The following is a 22,351-nucleotide window of genomic DNA, read 5'->3' as shown; positions in this document are numbered from 1 at the left end:
TAAGATGATGCTGTTTTAATGAGCACTACCCAGGGAGTAAATTATTAACAACAAGATGTAATAGGCGCGTTCTGTTCCAAAAATATGATTATGGTCTGAGCAGCAACCCTTTCAGAAATTGTAAATGAGCCAAATTCTGCCCTTAATCACACATTCACAGTCCTTTTTCTTTAGTCAGAGAGCAAACATAGAAGCTGATGTGTTATTAAGTGCTTGTTTTAGCATGGGAGCTTGACTGGTCGCCTTTGATCCACTCTTCTAAAGGGGCTCAAACTTACAATTAGTTTTCAAGCAGAATTGAAGCCTTCCAGTAGATTTAATCAAAGTGCTAGATAAACGCAGCCACCTTATCACATCAGCTATCGCTGCTTCAGAGTTACACCTGTTTTAAAATAAACTAAGAGAAATCAGGATTCAGCTCTGGTTGCATACAGAAACACCAGCATCAGGGAAATGAAAATTCTGGAGCTGAACAGCCTTCATGTGCTGGAAAGGATGATGCATCCCAATCTTCTCTTGGGTCAGTGTTTAGTCTAGCAAAGGCCTTATACCTTCCTTGATTTTGTACAGATGGAATCCACTTTGATGTCTGCAACGGTGCTCCAGAATTCCAGCTTGTTTCTAGATGTTATGGTTTTGAAGATCACCTTATAAAAATAAAACCCTAGTGTCAGCCATAAAGACACGGGTCCTTGTGACGAAGCACGCCTAAGATGCTGGGAAATACACTTTACATCCCAATATAGCGTTAACTCCAGTACCTAAATGCATCAATATGCATTAAGTAATTCACTGCTGTTAAGTTTAGGAGAAACATCTAGTTAATGCATTTAGCCCACAACCTCCAACTGCCTCCCATGCCCCCCGGGGAATCTCTTTTCTAACTGCCTATCCTACAGCATCCCCACTGACAACTCCTACTCAGCTATGCACTGCCAATAGAAACAGCTGTGACAGTTCCAAACTGAAAATGGGACTTGTGCAAATGAAATTCAGTGTAGCAGCAAAAGAAATAACCATGGGGTTGCTCCACCTATTTTCCACCCTTTGGTCCCTGCTCATCCAAATCATTCATTTTTCAGCATCCAAGAGGATGCTGTTGAACTTCAGGGTGCTGCAAACCCACCGAAACTGGCCTCATCCCGCACCCAACGTGCTGGATTGTGCTGATAAAGAAGGATAAACCCAGGTGAGAAATGGAGCTGAAGCAAAAGCTGATGGCAGAGAAAGCCTTCCACTAGTTATAATACACATGCCCTCACCGCAGGTTAAGTTTAAAGGGCCTTGGTTGCTGGTTAGGGCAAAACAAGCCATCTTCCGGAATTAGGCTGATTTCAGCTGAAAGCCTTTTTTTAAAAATAATCTTTCTTTTGGATCTCCAGGACAAGGGGAATAAACAGCTTAAAATCCAAGGCTGAGCTATTGTTTTCCAATCTGTTTTAGCCTTCATCTTGTTGGCAGGCTGCTTTAGAAAAGCAAAAGGTTAATGAGCCAATGTGCAGTGGGATTATTGCAGTAAAGATGACAGTGAACCAGTAATTACTAATTAGATGCAGTTTAACAGGAGGAACAAGTGAAATCTCCTCTTCACCAACTGTCAATAATTAGCAGATTTGGTGAGGTTGAAATGTGTCCACAGTTAAAAGGCTGATTTTTTAATGAAATGGCACTTGACAAAAGAGCTGTATGGAGGTCACAGCCATAGCCCTCGAGACGCTTCCCTATACCATACTTAGGAGGGAAATCAGATGCAAGACAGCAGGGGGTCCCCATGAAACCATTTCTCCCTTGGGATTACATTGCACAGGGGGAGGGGAGCAGGAGGGATTCTCTGCAGTAATTTTGTCCAACTTGGATGAGAAGCAAAGGAAAGGAATTGCCAGCTGCCATGGGGAAAAATGTTTGAGAAGTGAGAAGTTCTGTGGTATTTCTTTGCTCCTGGGTCTGAGGAATGGTTTTCTGAGAGTGGTAATCTGAGTGTGCTGGCCAAAGTCTACCCTTGGGGTGGAGTTGGTCTTGGAAGGAACTGCTCTTAGGAAAGAAGTGGCACAAGGTCCTGAAGGACTGGCAGGAGCATGGAAGCTCAGTGGCATGTGTCTCCCAAAGACTGCAGAAGACTCAAGCTGTGCCGTCAAGGCTTGGTTTCATACTGACACGCAGGTGATGCTCCCGTCGTTGACTTGTGAAGCATTAAGGGGTTCATCTGAGGTTCCTCGCCTGTGTACTGATCCAGTTTCTCTTCTGGCAAAGTAACTTGACGTAGGCAAGAGTATCTTATTTTCCACATGAAGTTAAAATGGAGAGGTGATCTGTGTGAAATCTTTAACATCCATGAAACTTTTTACTTGACCAGAAGCCCCCAGCATTTAGGTGATACTGAGTAGTTGAATACTGATGTGGTTCAGGTAGAGCTGGAGAGAAAACCTGTGGTATTTGGAAGTGTGTTGAGCCCTGTTCTGGCCTTCAGATGAAAGGTGATGCTTAACAAGGTTATTGTCTGGTGCTCTTTGGTAAGGATGGACTCATTGCTGTCAGAAGTTGGAAGGCAAATGAGTTACCCCTTCCAGAGCATAGCCCTGCACCTGGAAGGGTAAAGTGGTGGAAGATGAGGTGTCATTTGGGGAACAGCAGAATGATACTGCCATGACTGCACACAAAGGCTGGACATAATTACACAAAACTCAAATGTAAGCTGCTAGCTCATCTTTCCTAAGAAAGAATAGCCTAAGGAAGTCGTAAACTATGTCTATGCTTAGTACAGAGGTTGAGCATACCTGGGTCACTGGCCCACGGTGCCCAGCCTGGTTAAGTGTCTGCATCCTCTCTGCATCAGTTTGGGCTTCCCAGTTCATGCTGAGGGGTAGCAGTGTCAGGGACTGCTCCCACTGAATAAAGCCTCCCTCTCCGAGGGAAGAGTTTAGGCATATGGGTGCAAACTGTGCCACACCACTTGTCCCTGAGCCTGGATTCTGGTTCATGTTGTCTCACACAGCTGTAGCCCTGCCTGTCCCATTGCAAGTATTGAGGAATACTTGCAATTTTTATTGAGGAATAAAAAATTGAGACTAAAAAAAATATTGAGGAATAAAAATACATTGCAAGTGTCTCTAGGTTAATTTGATTTATGGTTTACAGGGCTTATCTGAGCTGAGTTTTGACATCAGAGGACCACGGTCTTAACCTTGCATTGCAGAAGAGTCATGTCTTCCTGCACCATGACAGGACTGTGCCTCAGCTAAGCAGTGGAAAAGCAAAGATCCTTTAGCTTTTGCTTTAAGTGTCTGAGACTGTTGCACACAAAGCAAAGGGCACATCTGTCCTCCCGTACTTCTGGAGGACCCTACCCTTGCTGCCAGCCTGGGCATGGACCTGAAGTCTGGAGACCGCAGTGTTTGTCACCAGAATTTTTTGTGACAAATCCTTCCCTGCTCCAAGTCAAATCACAACCTTGGCCATGAATCTTCATGAGGTCACCAGAGCAGCTCAAAGCACCATGGAACCAGTCTCCAGTACTCAATTCTGCTGTCTCGGTAGCTCATGCAGAGAGATGAGACCTTAGTCATGCAGCACAACAGGGGTCCTCACCTGTACATCCCAAGGTGACTGTGCAGTTAACTGCAGCCTGCTGAACAGGGAAGGCTGACCTGAAGCTGCTCGCTAAGGGGTGAGCCATGAACTTGAACCCAGCTCTGGGCTAAACAGCCAATTTTTTGGAAAGTTTTCAGTCTCCTGTGGTTTATGACAGGAGTGCTTTTACCATTTGCTTCTCTGACGTCTCCCTTCCCTGCTCTCCCAGCCCTGTCTGGTTGTGAGCATCAAGCAGAAGAGAAGACAGTGTGTTCCTGGCTTAGCCCCCCCTTCTCAGTCCCTAGCTCACTTCCCTAGGTTTTCCTTCACCTGTGCCAGCTGTCAGGGAAGGGTTTGCAGACCTGGTGTGTTTCCCAAGGAGCCAGACTTCACACGCTGCTTCCCCCTTGGCCCTACCTTTTGGCTTTCCCTTTACACCTCCACCGTTCCTCCCGCCCTCGCCCACCTCAGCAGCCTGGCATCTGCAGAACACCTTTCCTGTCAAAGCAACCAGGAAAAGAAGTAAAAATCACAGTAGCTTGTTTCCTGTGCTGCAGATTCCCTCAATTCCTTCAACAACTTGTAGCTTCCTTCTAATTGTGTTGCGCAGGAAAGCTGCTGCCCAGGAGCCTGCTAGCACGGGGGAGTCTGTGCATTACTCCAAGTATTTAGGTGGCCTGGGATGGTTTACCTGGGTTTGTGGTCATGCCCAGGCTTGCAGAGAGACATGTGGGGAGCTGGAGGGGTCTCTCCAGAGGATGGCGATGAGCTGTTACCATTTACTATCACAGTTACTGTTGATGTTATTCCTGTGTCCCGTAGATGCCCATGGGCTGTTCCCAACCCATCACAGGCCTCCTACACAGGTTCTTCTGTCAGCAGCAACCTATCTAGTGGAAGGTGTCCCTGCTTATGGCAGGGTTGTTGGAACTAGATGATCTTTAAGGTCTCTTCCAGCCCAAACCCCTCCGCTCTCCTCTCTTATGATGCTATTCTATGAGTCTATGACTTGTTCTTGGCTGCAGAGATCTGCCCCGGTTCCTGCTTCCACCTTAAGTTTCTCTCTCTCTGCCATCGTCTCCAGTGTGACACAGACAGAAAGAAGCCCGGAGCTTTTGCTGTATTTATTTGCTTTAGAGCTTGCAAGGTCAGGCCATCCTCCATACTATAAACTTCCAAGTCAAAGTGGTAGCAGAGCTTTTGGGGGAGCTCAGGCATGCACATTCAAGGCAAGGACATAGGCAGGCTCACATGCTCTAAACCCCCTTTTCGAGCACATCTCCCAGGTGGAGTTGTTCCTAAACACATTTTAGGGACATTTCAGACTTAGTAGTCCTCTCTTCCTCCTCCAGTGGTGCTTTAGCCTGAGTTGTTGAACCAATATCCACAAGCTCCCTCCTGCTTCAGGAAGGGCTTCAATTCAGTGTTCGATGTTTCTGCAGAGAGCTTCTAAAATCCAAACAAACTAGAAATCTACATCACTGTGACATTCCTGTTCCCCCCAAGTCATGAACACACCCACATTCTCATTATTGTGTTGTAACGCCTCATCACTACCATGTGATGCTCTTTTAAGCTCTTTTGCTGGGACTGTAGCAGGAGGATAGGGAAGATGTTGTAGCACAGTAATTTCCTTCCACCCTCTTCCAGCTGGATACAGCAACTGTTCCAGATGCAAACCCATGGGTGGTAATCTCATAGCAGCAGTGTCTGCCTTGTCGTAGGGACACCTCCCATTTCCCAAACTCATGGTATGCTTCATTTCAGTGCCTTTGTGATTCGTGTCCTGTCACAACTGATACTCCTTTTGCTGTGGGGTCACTTACCTGAGGCATGATCAGGAGACAAGGAACCCATTCCACAAAGCAAAGAACACTTCTGGATCAGGACATCTCCCCTTTCTGTGTTCCCCGCGCCACCCACCCCCCCACCCCCCCCCCCCCCATGTCTTTCTCAGAATCAAAGCATTTCATGTGCCTGCTTGCTCCACAGTGAACTGTGGTTGGGAGGTCTCAGTCATTTCTTCTGAGAGCAAATGTCCTTCTTTGATGATGATCTCCAAGGTCTTTTCCAACATAAAAGCTTCTGTGATTCTTTCCAAGAGGAAGAGGAAGGATCTGGTCTTCAGGGGCATTAGCTCCACCATCACGCTTTGCAAGACTCTAGGAAACATGGGGGTGGTTAGGTTTACAACTGCTCAGCCTGTTTGCACCTCATGGTGTAATTATTAGTCTCAGTGACATCTCTAGTCTGGGGAAGGTCATGAGTGAGCAGTGCTCTGATTGATTTGGAGCCTCTGTCTTTGTTCTCACGTTCCCTGTCTGAGAGGCTTTGATTTGTGACTGAGCTGGTTTTTGAAGTCTGCTCATGAGAGTGGTCCTTTGTTTCACAACCAGCGTTTGCAGGAGTCAAAGGTGCTGAAAACTTTACAGGATCTGTCCCTAAAATAGCAATCTGGACCAGCAGAGCTTGTTCTTGCTGGGAAGTGACAGCTTGAACCGAACTGTTATTTGTGGTCATTCAAGGTGGGTGTGGGAGAAAGGACCCCTTTGTACTGCCCAGGGGCTTCAGCAGCAGTGTCAGCAGACAGGATCTGGTTTCATGTTTATATCTCTGTCCCTGGGATACAGGTTCAAGTATGTAAACTATCTATCCTGCAAGCACAGGCTCCTGCAGGTGTGTGGGTGCTAGTGGGCATAAAAAAACATTCCTGACACCATCTCTTTTGAGGAGTCTTCACCTCCTGATGGCTATAAGCCATTAGGAGTCAAAAGAAAGAGCTGACATCCGACAACTCCGGATAAACAGCTAAACATTAACCCTTAAAGTGGCTTGAAAAACATACTTAAAAGGCACTTTGTGGAAAGAAGCCATTTTTTTCCAGGCCTGTTAATTGCTGTCTTTCTTCAGGACACCTTTCAGCAGCACCTACTATAAACAGAGCAGCTCCTCCCAAAGCACTTCCCGAAGGATTCCTGCCCTGCTTGCCAGGGAGCCTGCAGAGGTGGCTGCCCATCTCCTCTTGCCCTGTGCAGTCCTTCTGTGCTTCTTGGTTTTGCTGGTTTCCTCTTGCTATTTCCTTTCTTTCTTCCAGCCCACCTTGAAAACTCAGTCCTCTTTCTTGGTCACCAACAGCCTCTTTATTTGGTTCAACCAGGTTCATCCTTGCATCTTCCCCAGCTTACCCCTCTCATGGTGCACAGGGTTGGATATGTCCTTTTCAGCATGTTTGGAGATGGTTGTTTTAGTTCAGCTGAAGCAACCATACTTCAGACTACTCTGAGGGAGACATACAGGATACAAGCAAAGGAAGGCAGCCAGTTTTCCAGACTTGCCTGCTGGAAGCATGCTTGCTTTACTGCAGAGAATGCTTTATTAATCACATTTCCCAAGCACAGGTACATATAATTATCTGTAACTGCTTTTTAAACCATTTGGATCTAGCAGCCTATTTCTAGTGGGGCTGCTGGTCCTTAAGAGAAGGAAATGTGGTGGAGGTTGGGATCCTGAGGAACTTGCTTAGCTTCTTTAAAGCAAGAAGGATATATCCCTAAATCCTGCAACACCCATCATGCTGTCCTTAATAGCAGGAGAATTGCAGGGTTTGATGTGATGTTCTCACCAAATAGCAACAAATGCTCTTTTCCACAACAGAGCTGCTTGAGGGTTTGTACTAGAATGGACCTAATAGCTCATTTTTGTCAAAAGGGAAACTTGCCACATTCATAATGCCTGCATTCAAAAGCAGGATTTTTTTTTTCTTTCAAAAGAGGAGAGACAACTCTTAAGTCTCTTTGAAAATGCTTTTCATTCCAGCAAGGAGCAGCGACCGTAGCTAAACTCTGTGATTCTGGGGGTTCTCGAGGTGATATTTTAAGCAGGCTGATGACTTTTTTACCCATCAGTTGGCTTGAATGATCCCCCAAAAAGTCTATGTCATGTAATGTGAGGCTTCTTCCTTGAGGCCAGGCAGGAGGAGTTTTGCCCCACACACTATAGACTGAATGCCCTGCACAAACAGTTTTGGAAGAATATTCTCTGCTGAAGAAGGGCCTTTACCTCATGAGGCTGGGTGACCTGAGGTCAGAACACACATGCTTCTGCTGTGATAACAGCTGAAGACATCCACCTTTCTGAAGCTCCTCTAGAAATTTATTTAATGTGGCAAACTAAGAGTTTACCCCATGAGTGCTTATGTCCTACACATGAGCAGACCTTCTCTGGAGTAAAGGAGAAAAGGCACCTTAGATCCTGCAAAGGCCTTCCGTGTGGTTCTTCCCTTCTTGGAAGACACATCATGCCATGGTCTTGGCTCCTCTCCATCACAACTTCACTTTGATTCTTCGTTCAGTCTCATGCCTGAGCTTCTACATTTTTCTGTATGGGTGGTGAGTTTGTGTCACTTGTGTCTTACCCCTGGTTCCTTGTGAAGTGTTGCGGAACGAAGTGCCTTGCTCACTGGGGCCATGGACTGGTACCTCCTGGGTAGCAGTGAATGTGTGAAAGAAAGGAAAGCCCTTCACCTTCCTGGATTTCCAGAGAGAGCTGGGAACATCCCCTTCATTTGGAAGACAGACAGAAATAACTTTTTTTTTATCTTGCTACTTAGAAACCTTACGGTTTCAGAGCCTCTCTTTATTTTTTGGTGTTTGTTTTTTTTTTAAATACTTGAGGTTTCTGATGCTGTGGGCAACCCTTTTCTCTTCCAGAAGACTCAAACCCACAATTTTGCAATGATGTGGAGATGCTGTCATGCTGGGGGTTGACCTTTCAATCTATTTATAAAACTGGAAGACTTGAGAAGGTCTGAGAGCTGTGCAAGCCCAGTTCTAACCAAACCCAGCCCCTAAGAGTGGCTCTCATTCATCTCACCGTATCTGTTCATCGTAGATGATCTTGATACACTAGAAGGGTTCCATGGGGAACTGGAAGGTTAGAGCTGGTATATTACTGCAGGACTGGTTTGGGGCAGTGAATGAACATGGGAGCTGGAGCACAGGAGTGGAACACGGCTGCTGACCTGCTCTGTTACGGGACAGGCAGGGACACGCCAAACAGATGAAGCTCCCTTGCAGCCTTAGGTGCCTGCTGTCATATATTATTATCCCACCTGCTGACACTGTTATCATCAGTCATTTCTAGAGCACTGGAAACAAACATGCCGCTGGGCGAGGGGAGCTCATAGTGGCACTCTGCTCCAGCTTGGTTGGGCAGTAGCCTAAAATGCCATGTTTTCTTTCTTTGCATCTGATTAAAATGGTGGGGGGTTTTGATACAGGTATTATTTTTCTTCAGAGAATCTATGATATGCTAATAACTCCTGAAGCTGAAGTTAAAAACTTCCACCCTTGATCATAGGATTGTTGAAGTTGGGAAAGACCTTTAAGATCATCGAGTCCAACCATTAACCCAGCCCTGCCAAGGCCACCCATGAAGTGGTGAAGTTGCTATCCCATAACTGACCCATAAATCCGGCAAGCCATTCTGCTCTGCTTTAGGGCAGAGTCAATTGTTCCCATTTAAGGTGAGGGAAGTAACATCTTAAGCCTTGTAGCTGTTGCAAAAGCAATTGCACATCTCTACCTAAACATCTGTTGAGCACGAGGAGTATTCCTGCTTGTCTCGATACAAAAACCTGATGGCACCCAAGGTGCTGCTGACACTCTGCATTTCATGCTTTGCTAAAAGCAGTGACGTTTTCAGGGGACGGTGCAGAGGTGTCAGCAGATGTGATAGAGTGTGAATAGCTTGTGGCACTAACAGCGTCACTGATATACTTTATATCTAACAGATGTCATAGCGTGATGCCATGTTCAGACCCTTTCCAGCCTGGTCCGGGAAGAATATGTTTTCTGCCCTGTCCTACAGGCAGCTGGAGGTGGGTGCTGGTGGTCAGAGCATCCATGGCAAAAACCAGAAAAATCTGAAATGGATAAACTTCAAGAGCCAGAACAGCCAAATATTCCAGCTTTCCTCTTTTTTATTGTTTCAAGGAGAGAGCAAATGGAGATAAAATTAATTTCAAGTAGTGGTCCTTTTTAATGCCAGTTCTAGGTATGTCCAGCTGGAGGTTAGACAGCAGCACTGAGATACACCTTGGGTATAAATGTGCTGACTGCAGGTCCTGTCAGAGGCAACACATTTCTCTCTTTCACTTCAGCGTATGCTTGGTTCACTCTCTGCAGAGAAATGATATATCCCTAAAACCTTACTGTTTGGAAACAGGGCTCTGAATTCAGAGCCATTTATGCGAAATCCCCCACGAAATTACTACATTGCTGGGATTTAGCAGGTTACCCACCTGCTAAACACATGGCAGTAGTTCCAGATTTGTAGTCAAACAAGAAACTTTGCCAATTACCTGGACTGCCTGATAGTTCCTTACTTTACTTGTATGCTGAATTACACGTGAATCCACTTATATGGCAGTGAAAGGGTAGTATAAATCAAATGCACTCCTGAGCTTGTTCTTATCTGCTTATTCCTCAGCTGTCCTGATCTGCTACTGGCTTTGCTTTGCTTCTAGACTTGTAAGAGAGGAACCTCTTACTCCATGCGTGTGTCTGCTCTCCTGGCGTGTTGCATCAGGGGTTTAGTTGTATCCACAGTTGTAGGCTCTGATCACTGAGTGAGGCTGTGCCATGATTTCATGAGAAGTGTAAGCCAGGCACTAGTGGTAGTGGTTGTCTTCCTGCAGGAGTACGTGACATTTTAATCTTTTTCCTAAATAGATAGGTCCAGAGCACCAGAGAGGTTTAATCTGTTTCTTGTGCAGCAGCTCCCAGCCCTCAGTGTCTTCTCCTTCCAAAGCCACTACCTTCCCAGAACATCTTCTGGTGGTCCTTGCCCTGGACCACACCGCTGCACACCCCAGGTTGTGTGGACGTGTCGTGCAGATGCACAGCCTTTGCAACACTCTGCTCGCAGCATGCACAGGCTCTGCCCCACCAGCACAGCTGCTTCCTCGGCACAGCCCCGGCTGAAAAAGCACGTCTGCCCTACTCCTTGCAGGGGGAAATCACAAGCTCTTAGGGAATGTCATTCCCCCAGTGCAGTTGAATACCTTGGTGTGTCAGACAAAAGGAGAGGATCAAAGCAGGGATGGCGAGAAAGGAGGCTCTAACCCCTCACCCGCAAGCGCCCGGTGCCTCTGCACCAGCTGGCACACAGCTCTTTGATCCCTGCATTTCAGGGGGTCCAGCCCTCCCTTCCCGCACCAACCCCAAAGTAGTCAGCACTTCTTTGGGAAGGTGGATGGTGTCAAACCTGTGAGCAGGCTCCCACCAAGCCATGGGGCTCTTACATCCCAGGTGGGGCTGGATTTGGTCCAGTTGTGACAGTGATGGGTGGAAGGACACCCAGCTGATGGGCTACGAGTGGCAGTGGTGGCTTCCCAGGCTCTGGTTATGCTTTGTTAACACCTTAGCCAGTGTGAGGGGTAGAAATGGAGTCAAAACAACTTGTTTACATGGTTTTGAGAAAAGCATTTTGACTAGGTACGATGCTTTTTCTTATGAAAATGGAATGTTTCTTTAAAACAGGGGCGTCTAAAAGACTTGAGAGAAACCAAGAATGAAGAGAACTGTACCAGCCAACTCTTAAGTTCAATTTTTAATAGTAATTTGAAGGAAAACCTAACAAAATCCGCATTTATCACGAATTCATTTTCCCCCAGCTTTGTGATTTGGCCAGCAAGCTGAATATCAATTATTTATGAAGTTATTTGTTACCATGTACGTTAGCCATGAGATCATCTCTCAACCAGTGTGTTCAGTTTTGGGGGTACATAGGGTTTTTTAACTATGTAGAAAAACTGGGAAGTGGTCAGAAAAGAGCTTTAATACCAGTATTTCAAACAATAATGAGCCTTGCAGAGCAGGAGCATGAGTTTTATCTGTAAATTTTAACAAAGATGGTTAAATTATCTTTGAATACTTTCATGGGAAGAAAATTTCTGGCAGGAGAGAGCTCCATAGTGCAGCAAATAGATAAATGCAAAGCTGTAATTCTGAATTTAGAAAAACACAAGCCATGGGGATGGCTGATGCTCTTTGAAGCAGGGTACTGAGAGGTCTTGTAGCTCCCCTGTTGCTTGGACTCCTTAACCAGAGGCTGAATATCTTTTGAACAACATTTTCTGTGATTTAATCAAAAAGGTTTGGGGTGAGATGGGGCATTTCCCAGCTCCTCTCCCTTGTCAGGTCACCTTCAGTTGGTCATAGGTCCATAGCATTTCCAAGAGACACTCCTTAGCAAACACTGATTTCCTCATCTCATTCCTTAGTGAGTGGATCCATGGAGAGCACTTGAATTGTTGATGTCTGGGAAAAGCTTTGGAAAGAGTTTATCTGAACAGAGGAGAAAAAAATCTTGCTGTGTTTAAATCATTCAGCATGCATTTTCCAATTTCGGAAAGCCTTATAAAACTGAAGCATGAGTTTAGAATTGTGATTGTGGCCCCATCAGCGTGCTTTCAGCTACTGTCAATTAAAAGAAGAAAAAAACATCTGAAAGGAGAACATTAGGCAGTCTTACCGTGGGAACAAAACCATTGAAAACCCAGTCAAGTTGGGGTTTGACCCCAAGTAAGCATGTTAAACCAAATTTAAAGAGGTTCTGCTTCTCGGCAGAGTTGCATTAGGTGACCATGAGTTGCAGGTGAAACGAAGCCTCAATAGACCTGTACAGAGGTGCTTTCACACCACGGTTGCGCCAAGCTACAATCAGAGTTGCCTGGTGGCCATGGCATGGCTGATGAGCAGTAGCTCATCTATCCTGGGCAAAACATGATCTTTTTTCACTGAGGACAGAGCAGAGCCTGTTAGCAGTGCTGGATGTCCTCCACCTCTCCATCTAGCTGTGCACAGAACCCACCACCATGGAAGCAGCAGCTGCTGGTCCTTCACGGTGCTTCATTGTTGGAGGCTGTCTTGGCCATAAGGATCACAAAATGATTATGTGCTGCTGGAGAAGGTTATGGAGCAGATCATCCTGAGTGCCATCACATGGCACAGGCAGGATAACCAGGGGATCAGGCCAGGCAGTATGGGTTGATGAAAGGCAAGTCCTGCTTGACAAACTTGATCTCCTCCTGTGACAGGGTGACCCTCTCAGTGGACAGGGAAAGGCTGTGGCCGGTGTCTGCCTGGGCCTTAGTGAAGCCTCTGGCACCGTCTCCCACGGCATCTCCTGGAGACACCGGCTGCGCATGGCTGGGGCGGGTGAGCTCTGTGCTGGGCTAGGGGCTGGCTGCTGGCCGAGCCCACAGCGCGGTGGGGAACGGAGTCCCATCCCGCTGGCACCGGGCACACGGGGAGTCCCCAGGGCTCAGCGCCGGGGCCGGGGCTGTTTAACGTCTTCACCGACGGCCCGGCCCAGGGGATGGAGCGGCCTCAGTCAGTCGCAGGGGGCACCAAGCCGGGGGGAGCGTGGCTGTGCCGGGGGCAGGGGGCTCTGCGGGGGGCTCCGGGCAGGCCGGGCCGAGGGGCCGGGGCCGGTGGTGTGGGGGTCCCCAGGGCCGAGTGCGGGGCCCTGCCCCTGGGTCACACCAGCCCCCGGCAGCTGCGGGCTGGGGGCAGGGGGCTGGGAACTGCCCGGCGGGACAGGGCCCGGGGGGGCTGGGCGGCAGCGGCTGGGCATGAGCCCCCAGCGTGCCCAGGTGGCCCAGGAGGCCAGCAGCGTCCCGGCCGGTGTCCGAAACGGTGTGGCCGGCAGGGCCGGGGCAGCGCCCGTCCCCCTGCCCTGGGCACTGGTGGGGCCGCCCCGCGGGGCCTGGGCTCAGCGTTGGGCCCCTCACGGCCAGACAGACACTGAGGGGCTGGAGCGTGTCCAGAGCCGGGCAGGGGCTGGGGCACCAGCCTGGGGGGGCGGGGGGGTCAGCCTGGAGAGAAGGGGGCTGGGGGGGACCCGGTGGCTCTGCAACGGCCTGGCAGGAGGCTGTAGCCAGGGGGGTCGGTCTCTGCTCCCCAGGAACCAGCGACAGGATGAGAGCAAACGGCCTCACGTTGCGCCAGGGGAGGGTGAGATTGGGTGTGAGGGAGCATTCTGCACCGAGAGGGCTGGCAGGCGCTGGCACAGGCTGCCCGGGGACGGGGGTGTCATCATCCCTGGGGGTGTTCAAAAACCATGTGGCTGTGGTGCTTGGGGACATGGTTCAGTGGTGGCCTTGGCAGTGCTGGGTTAACGGTTGGACTGGCTGTTCTTAAAGGTCTTTTCCAACCCAAACAGTTCTGCAGTTCTGTGGTGCCATTCATTAACCACAGTCCTTGTTACACCTCACGGAGCTTCACTAGGGCTCTGTTAGCTTGGCACTGCTCTTGGCTGCTGCCCTGTTGTCTAATGGCCCAGGAGGAGATGGCAGAGGGCTGCTGGAAGGGCCAGGAGAGCCCTCCCGAGCTCTGAACTGGGGCCATCCACCACCAAATCTTCTCATTGGCATGGCCAAGGCACCAGCAGAAGATGTGGTGACCAGCCTGATCCTCCCTTCCCCCACCTCCCAGTGCAGCATCCATCAGTCCGCATGACCCTCCCCCTACCAAAATTGGCTGCTTTCTTCCTTCTTCTCTCTCCCCCCTCCTTTTTTTTGGCTGAGTGATGAGCTGTATGCCAAATCCATCTGCTCCTGTCTCCCCTAGCTGCCTTCCATATCATTACAGGATCCCTGGCAGCAAGCCTAGACCTATCTCTCTCCCTGCACTCTTCGGAGCACATTCCTTTCTACACCTTTTCCCGAGCTGGGATAGAAATGAGTATCAACCCCAAACAAAAAGCATCTGCTTTCTGCCTGCTTCTGCTTCACCGGCCGCGCATGTACGCTACACCCGTGTCAGCAGCGAATGCAAAACACACACAACCCCCCACCTCGCCGCCCCGCATCCAGCATGGGCTGACGAAACTTTGGGCGCCGGGAGCCTGCCTCACACCCTCTCCCTCTCCGTCTCCGCAGCACCAGCTGTGACCACCGCACCATTTGTTCCTCCAGCCCACGCCAGCACTCAGAGCCAGTTCTTTATCACCCCAATTAGCCTTGTCTGTGCTGATGAGAGGAGAGAGGCTTCCACTGCAAGGCAGAGATGGGGGGAAGAGAGCTGGCGTGTGGTGGGCACCGTGAGAGGCGATTCTCTTTACAGCGGCTTTGTTCCCTGGGAAGGATAGATTTCACCGGGTCAGGAGCACCACTAAAAAGCCAGCACTGTCATCCTGACTGCATTACCTGGGTGATACTGGTTTATAAACAGTTGCTTGAATAAGGTCAGGGGACACCATTTCTGGAGTTTTTTCCCTTTTTTCTTCATGCACGTGGCTATCTGCTAGAGGGAAGAGGAACATCCTTGGGCTGCATCAACTCCCAGGTGTTGCAATGGGCTGGGCTAGCACCAGCCGCATTTCTGGATGAGTTTGGAGGTGCACCATGGCCATGTCCCCAGCGAGGACTTCCCTGCATCTGTAGCAAAGCTTCCAGTAGCCTCTCAGGGTGGGTGAAGCAATTCCCCCTTCTCCTGCTGCCTAGTTACAGTGTCACCCATGCTGGTATGTCAGGATATGAGCAGTCAATGCTGCACTGATGCTCATGCAACCATCAGCCTGAAAGTATGGGGTTTTCCCCCAAAAAGCCCCTTGTAGCACTCTGTGGGAGTGGTGCTTTTACACTGTGGTTCCCTCACTGCTGTTGTGAGCTTGTTTCCCTCCTGGACTTCTCCTGGATTCATTGTTGAGTTGAAGGAAGGCCCTTTTCTGGTAGGCACCTCAGTGCTGTCATCCCAGAGGCTGGAAGGGGATCCATCCTTCGCCCCAGCACAGGTAGATGTGCCTCATTGGGAGGAAGAGGATGGACACAACTCAAACCCAGTCCTATGGTGGGCACTCGGTTTGAAAGGACAAAATCACCCCGTGTAGGTGGGGCATGTCCTGTCGGTGTTAGTCCAAACAGGGCAGAACCTGTTCCCCAGAGCACCCTCCGTGGCAGGAGTTCCCTGTTAGAGGGGTTCCCAGCATGGCCGTGACAAAGGTGGACCCTGCTGGGGGTCTCCTTTGAAGCTGAGACAAGGAACTTGACAGGAAACTCTGTTGGTCTCCAGGTCCATTTCACAATGCCATGTCCAGTGGAAGGTTGGCTGAGCAGGTCCAGGTTGCTGGACAGCTGGAATAGCAGTTTACACCAAAATAGGTGAAATTATACTTTCCTACAAAAACCCTTGAGGGATTCAAATACTGAACTGGTACACAATAAGGTTGTGTCTTAATGTTGTCTTGATATCCGTAGCCCACCACCCGGATGCTTCTCCCTGTCCCTCTGCATTTGATTTCCCAGGGAGAGGAGTAAGTTACTCCTGACGCATTTCTGAATGGCTTTGCCAGTGCTGCTGTGGAGTACATCCCTCCTGTACCTGCCTCCTTGGTGCAGGCGCACCCATAGCTGAAGCTCTAGAGCAGGTTTTTTTACAGCCAACCAGAAAAAGATCCACAGGATTGCTCCAGTTCAGCCAGTCACCCCCAGCAAATTTATTTCACATCTTCCCAGGCTTCAGAAAGGGGCTTAAGTGGGTTCAGTAATACCCAACTCCAAACCAATGCCTGTGACCGATTGCATCTTCTTTCACGATCTTCAGAGGAGTCCTTGACCATGTGTCCATCTTGCGTTAGATATTCATCCCCTTGTCGTTCTGCTCAGACATCATAATCTGTCTCTGAACTATCACACCTCAGTCCTGTCCCTCCTAAAGCCGTCCTGTCCCTCCTAAAGCCATCCTGTCTAACAGCCTTGTGTCCAGCCTTGCCATGAATGAAGAGCTCAGCCGTGCAGGGAAAGGAGGCCGTTTCCCTCCTGAACCCGTGGGAAGGGAGCTGAAAGGACCTACAAGCAGTTACCTCATCTGTCTCCTTCCACCAAGACAAGCTCAGTTCTGCTTAAACTTTTCTTGATGAGTTTGATCTAATTTGTGCTGAAAACTTCCCACCACAGAGACACTGCACCTTCCCCAAGCATGTGGTTGCAATACTTTGCTCCTTCCCACTAGGATACTCTTCCTGCTGTTCAGCTTGGATCTTACTCGATGCTTTTTGAATTGTGTCCCAAGAGAGTGTGAACAAAACATTACTCCTTTCTTCTGTGCCATAGCCTCTTGCATACACCAATACCACCATGCCTCCCTTGAACTTCTCTCTTCCAGACTCAACCTCAGTGGTTTTCCCACAGGTCTTGCTTTCAGACCACTCCTCCGGGGTCCACCGTGGCAGATGTGACTTTCCTTGGACCTCCCACCTCTCCAGCCTCCACTGGAGAGGGAGGGACCGTGGTGGCTCTCCGTTAGCTTTCTATGGAGACTTCCCACTAGTAGGTTGTGTTTTTTCTGGCTGAGCTGCCCCACATCCCCAAGCCCTACTGACACCAGCATGGACGGTCAGGGTTGGACACCCCAATCCAGGTCATTTTAAAGCATTCTCCTCTTGATATTTTCATACCAGTGGGTGAAACCACCCAGCCCCAATGCCTCGGAGCTTTTCTTTCTGTCTCTGGCAGAAAAATAAGAAAACAATAGGAAGAAAAGCTGCGTCAGAGCCAGGCAGATCGGAGTTAATCCTCCCTCAAAATGGATCCCGTCAGCGCCGGTGGTGTACGTGAGAATCGCCTCTCCTGCACCTTTGCTGGGTACTCTCCCCGGCACAATGCTTCACTTTGTGTTTCAGCACAGAAAGAAATGGTGAAGTTGCTAATAATGGCACTAAAAGAAAATATGCTACATCTGTTATGGATAGCAGTACAAAATTAGCTGATCACACCTCTGACACCCAAGATGTCTTCACTTAAAATACTCGTTGGCTTACTTTACATAATTTGCTGATTATATTTAAAAGAAATACAATTTTGCAATTACTGTTCTTTCTGGTGTGCTATCTATGCATCATTTTCTTTTTATGTTTATATATTTCTCCTTCATTAGTGCAGTCTGAAGGGTGATTAGATCCCTTCAAACATTTTACAGAGGTTAAACGTTGATTAAGATTTAATTATTACTGTAAATAGCTTGGAATGACATATGGTGCAAAAACCTGACATATGTGCATTTGAATAAATGAAGTGCTATTTCCCATGATGCTTCAGTAGCTGTTTAACAGCTTTGCTGAAGGGTTATGTTGCACCTCATGTTAAGATTGCTTTGATGTTATATTTTGTTGGGTTTTTGCAGCTGAAAGCTAAGAACAGTTTTTCCAGTTTTTAAAAACATTGAATATTTTAAATACCTAAATTGTTTTGCACAAATTTTTGCTAATTTGTCTAACTAGGTTAAACATTTTCAAAAGCATTTCGATTTTAACGTGGGTTCCTAGCATTGTGTCAGCAACAGCATCAATTCAATGTATAGGATTTCTAAAAGTCTGGTCTTGCAAGGTGCCCCATCCCAGTTGGGAGTGGGATCTTTGCTTGGTGTTGGATCCGGGAGCGCCATGGATCCCTCCCAGGGATGCAAAGGTTCGGAGTGATTTGAGAGCAAGGGGTAGAGCTTCATGTGAAGCCAGCAGAAGGAAAAAATTAGGAAAGGGCTGGAGATTTTATGGAGACAGAGAAAGGGGCAGGTGGATTTTAGCTGTGATCTATCCCTGTTGGAGGATACAGAGCCATGGTCCAGGAGCCGAGTGAGGGTTTGCTGTCCCCTCATGTCACCAGGCAGCCCTCGGCTTCACCTGGTCCCTATGGGTGCAAACTGCAGCTTTGGGGACTGGATTCCTTCTAGCACCATGCAAGGGGACCTCGGCTGTGGGAAAAGGAAGGGATGTCTCCTGGAAAACGACGGGTGGGATCCGTTTGATTCTTAGAGACACTCTATAATTCATTGAACATTGCAAGGCAGTGAGCGTGCATCATTTCATGTAATACAAGTCAATTCAAATGGAGTTGTTTGGAGATTTGAGCAGAGTAGAGCACATTAAAATGACATGGAATAGGCATGATTGACATTGTAGTATTTACATATTATACTTTTCCACATTAATTTATTGATCGATTGAGCTCCTGCTGCAGCACAACACCACAGTACCGATTCTGATCTCTGATCTTGCCTCCTCTTTGATTTCACAGATTGAGACATCTCGGCTGGAGCCAGAAATTGCAATGGCCACTACCAGTAAGACTGTAGTCTACAATAAAGGATTGTAAGTGGAAGTGGACCATCTCAGCCCAGAAGATTTGGGGAGGGAAAGGGGGAAACTTAAGGTCCCGACTGGGAAAAAGAAAGCATCAAGATAAAACAAATAATAGAGCTCAGCGATAGTAACGTATTACTGCTCCTGGCGAACTGGGAGTAAATTAACACTTGCAGAGAACTGACACCTCACACCAGTCAAATAGATTAATATTAAAAATTTTAAATTAGCAACAGGAGCAGCAACAAAAAAATCACATTGAAACACTTTAGAGAACTAGCTAAAGAGGAATCTCAGAACTTAATAGCGCTGCATGGAGGGATGTTTAATGGTGTGTTTACGTGGTTATACCTAACTACATGAAAGCAGGCTTCACCAAGCAAATTTTATTTTTGATGCAAATTAAATCTCCACACTGATGCTGCACAAAAGTAATTCCATAGAGATCAACGGGTGCATGAATGTGAAGCGCTTGATAAGGTGTTTGATAAGTGTCCTGTATTGATTTCATGCCAATCCTGCCCCAGTGATCATGCGCAAAAGTAGCCTTCCATGGTTCAATGTGCAGTGCTCCATTAGCACAGCGAAGGACATAGCCTGTGTGCCCTTCTTCCCTCCCTCCTTCTTCTGCAGATGGTCCTGGCGGCATCCTGTCATTCACTGCACTTGCAAAGCTTAGTGCCACAGGAGCTTACCGCTGGGCATATCCACAAGGGCCCGGGTTTCAAGATACTGGAAAGCCAACATGCCCACATGTTGAGTAGGAAGGGATTGTACAATAAAACATATGATCGATCCGCTCTTCTTTGCACAGACGGGAAGGATGGAGTTTGTCCCACCTAACACAGACCCTCTAAAAGTAAGGTTGTTAATCTCAGCTGATTGGCTAAGCCATGCTTTACTAACCTAGTTGTCCAAGGACAGAATATGCTTAACTTTCGATCAGCCCTGAAGCGGTCAGGCAGTTGGACTAGATGATCACTGTAGGTCCCTTCCAACTGGAACTCTTCTCTTTTCTCTTCTCTTCTCTTCTCTTCTCTTCTCTTCTCTTCTCTTCTCTTCTCTTCTCTTCTCTTCTCTTCTCTTCTCTTCTCTTCTCTTCTCTTCTCTTCTCTTCTCTTCTCTTCTCTTCTCTTCTCTTCTCTTCTCTTCTCTTCTCTTCTCTTCTCTTCTCTCTTCTGTCCTCCTTCTCTTCCTCCTCCTCCTCCTCCTTCTCCTTTCTTCCTCTTCATCTTCATCTTCCTCTTCTTCTCTTGTCTGTTTTTGCCAGTGCTTTCAGCCAGCAAAGCCAACGTTGCCCAAAGCCTTGCTGCAGTGCAGAGGAGGATCAGAAAGCAGAAACCAGTGGGCAGGACAGCTTCACCTGGCAGCCGTGCCAAGCTGATGGCTTCATGAGACTGCAACCTCAGAGGGATGAAGTGCCCTCTGGAGATAGCTGGCTGCCTGGCTGTCTCTTCAGCTGCTCCACTTTGGGGTGTTTAAAGTGAGGCGGGGCACGTCCCCCCAGCGCTGCACTGAATCCTGCCCTTGCATGGGTTTGGGGCCATAATTTGGCTTTCTGGTATTTTGTACCCGAGAGTAAACCCCAGGTGACTCCCTGAGGGCCAGAGAAGTCAATGTGGATTTTTAACATAGTCACCAGCAGAAGACCATGCCAATAGTGAGCTCTGCCTCTGGGATCATTGTAGGGATGGAGCTGCAGTGGTGATAAACGCACAGGCTATCATCCTTCAGATGCCAGTTTGTTGGGGGGGTTGGGGAGGGTGGGGGGAGCGAGGGAAACCAAATTGCCACTGACACAGAATGTATTTGAAAGATTTATTGCAATGCTTGAAATTGGGAGGCCTGAGCCCTGCCGTGTGCTCCTCCACTGCTGACTGCTCGCACTCCCTACTGGAGTCAGACCTGTAGGAACTGGAGTTACGCAACGGTCAGGCCAGCTCAGGAAGACTGATTCTGTCCCCACACTGGTGTAAATCAGAAATAATTGCACAAAACAAATAAATTTTGCGGATTTACATGCCAGTGTGCAGGGGAGGAGAGGCCAGCTCTGGGCTCTCCACAGCTACTGTTGATGGGCCAGCTCCCGGTCACCGACACTGGTGGAAATGCAGAGTGGGTCCAGTTACACTCATGGAGCTATTCTGGATTTACACCAGGGTAAGGGACAGCTGGATTTCACCCAGTAGAGTTCTTCTAATGCACTAGATGAGATGAATGTATGCTCTGGAGGAAACAAAGCCACCCCATCTGCTCCAGGTGGGATTTGGAGAGGCTGCAGGGAGGTGGCGTCTGTCCTATGGACATTTTCATGGGCATCTGTCCCACGGGCAGCACAGTGCAGAATCAGGCCCCATATTTTGCCCTGGGAGTAACTCACTCCCCGCAGCATTGAAAGAGGGGGGCAGCCTTCCAGCCCCAGGAAGCAGGGCGGGGATGCTGGCAATCCCCAAACAGCATCCTGCTGATGGGAACCACAGTGGTGAGTCTTTGGAGAGTCAGCTGGGATGAACTGTGTGCCTGGAAAGGGCCCTTTCCATTGCTGCAGGGGGTGGGAGGAGGTGAGGACCACTGTCAGGTGCTGAGGGTACAGGTACCCCTTGCACACACATGCACATGTGTGTGCAGCAGGGAGAGAGCTACTCTGAGTCTCAGACTTCAATTTACAGCTCCGCTGAGCCTGCAGAAGTTAGAAGCCAAGCCGCATCGTGTTGCACGGAGGCACAACTTGCATTCTTCCTCCTCCTGAATGGAAATGCGAGGCTGAGACAGAAACAGCCTCTTGTGTTGACAGGGAGAAGCCTCCTGGCTCCGGTGCCTGTCTGGGTGGATCATTTCCCCTTCCCCAGTGGGTTTTGTTGCTGCCTGAACCATTCTGCTGCAAGCTTGTTCATCCCAGGCTCTGATTTTTGGGGGTGGGGGAGTGGGGAGGGAGAAGCGATGGAGACTGCACTTTGCTGTGAGGTTTCAGAGAGGTGGAGGAGGGAGGGAGACCCTGATTTGGTTTTACATTGTGATCACCAGTCAAAGATTTTGGTGGCTGTGAGCTCCAGCTACCTGCAGGGCCCACAGATGGAGCGAGGAATTTGCAGTGGGGGAGAGGGGTCGGGGTTTTGCCTGCTATGGTTCTTTAGGAGACACCCAAGGAAAAGCATGGATTGAGCAAGTTCTGCCTCGGGAAGGAGCCAGTTCCGAATTTTCTCTATGATGGGGAGCAAGTATGGATGTTTTCCCTACACACACATCACCTGCAGAGTTCCAGCTGCGCCAGCTGTTAATTGGCAGGGGGTGCTCATCGTGTTAATCCAGTGATGCTTAATAAGGACTGCACTGGTTTGGAGGAGGATAGATTTAGGGCTTATTAAGCCACACGGCTCCTGTGACTCACGAGGGCCTGATCCTGCTTGAGGGGGTGAGGACCAGCTTGAGGGATGTCAGAGGAACTGCGCTGCGAGATTATGGCTCGGCTCAAAAGCAGCTGCACAGTCGAACAAATGACAATCAAACAGTCTAAATGAGTCTGGATTTATCATCTTCCCGTACAAACCCCGTCAAACTTGTTTCACTGTATGTGTCATGAAAATGGGTCTCAGTCAACTCGGCAGAGTTTGTGCTGAGAAATAAATACATCCCAGGGTCCTGA

The 22,351-nt window shown here is 48.6% G+C and overlaps 1 protein-coding gene across 1 annotated transcript in view; it reads left to right on the top strand.

Annotated features, from left to right (window-relative positions):
- The window catches only part of SFXN5 (sideroflexin 5), a 107,106-nt gene extending 84,755 nt beyond the window's left edge, over positions 1 to 22,351 (top strand). Inside the window, exon 13 of the mRNA XM_055697932.1 lies at positions 18,644 to 22,351. Coding sequence (XP_055553907.1) covers positions 18,644 to 18,721 — 78 coding nt within the window. The 3' untranslated portion in view covers positions 18,722 to 22,351. The remainder of the gene's footprint in view (positions 1 to 18,643) is intronic.

The sequence above is a fragment of the Falco cherrug genome, chromosome 1, assembly GCF_023634085.1.
Source record: "Falco cherrug isolate bFalChe1 chromosome 1, bFalChe1.pri, whole genome shotgun sequence".
In the NCBI taxonomy this organism is placed as follows: domain Eukaryota; kingdom Metazoa; phylum Chordata; class Aves; order Falconiformes; family Falconidae; genus Falco; species Falco cherrug.
This window is presented reverse-complemented; position numbering and strand designations above follow the sequence as displayed.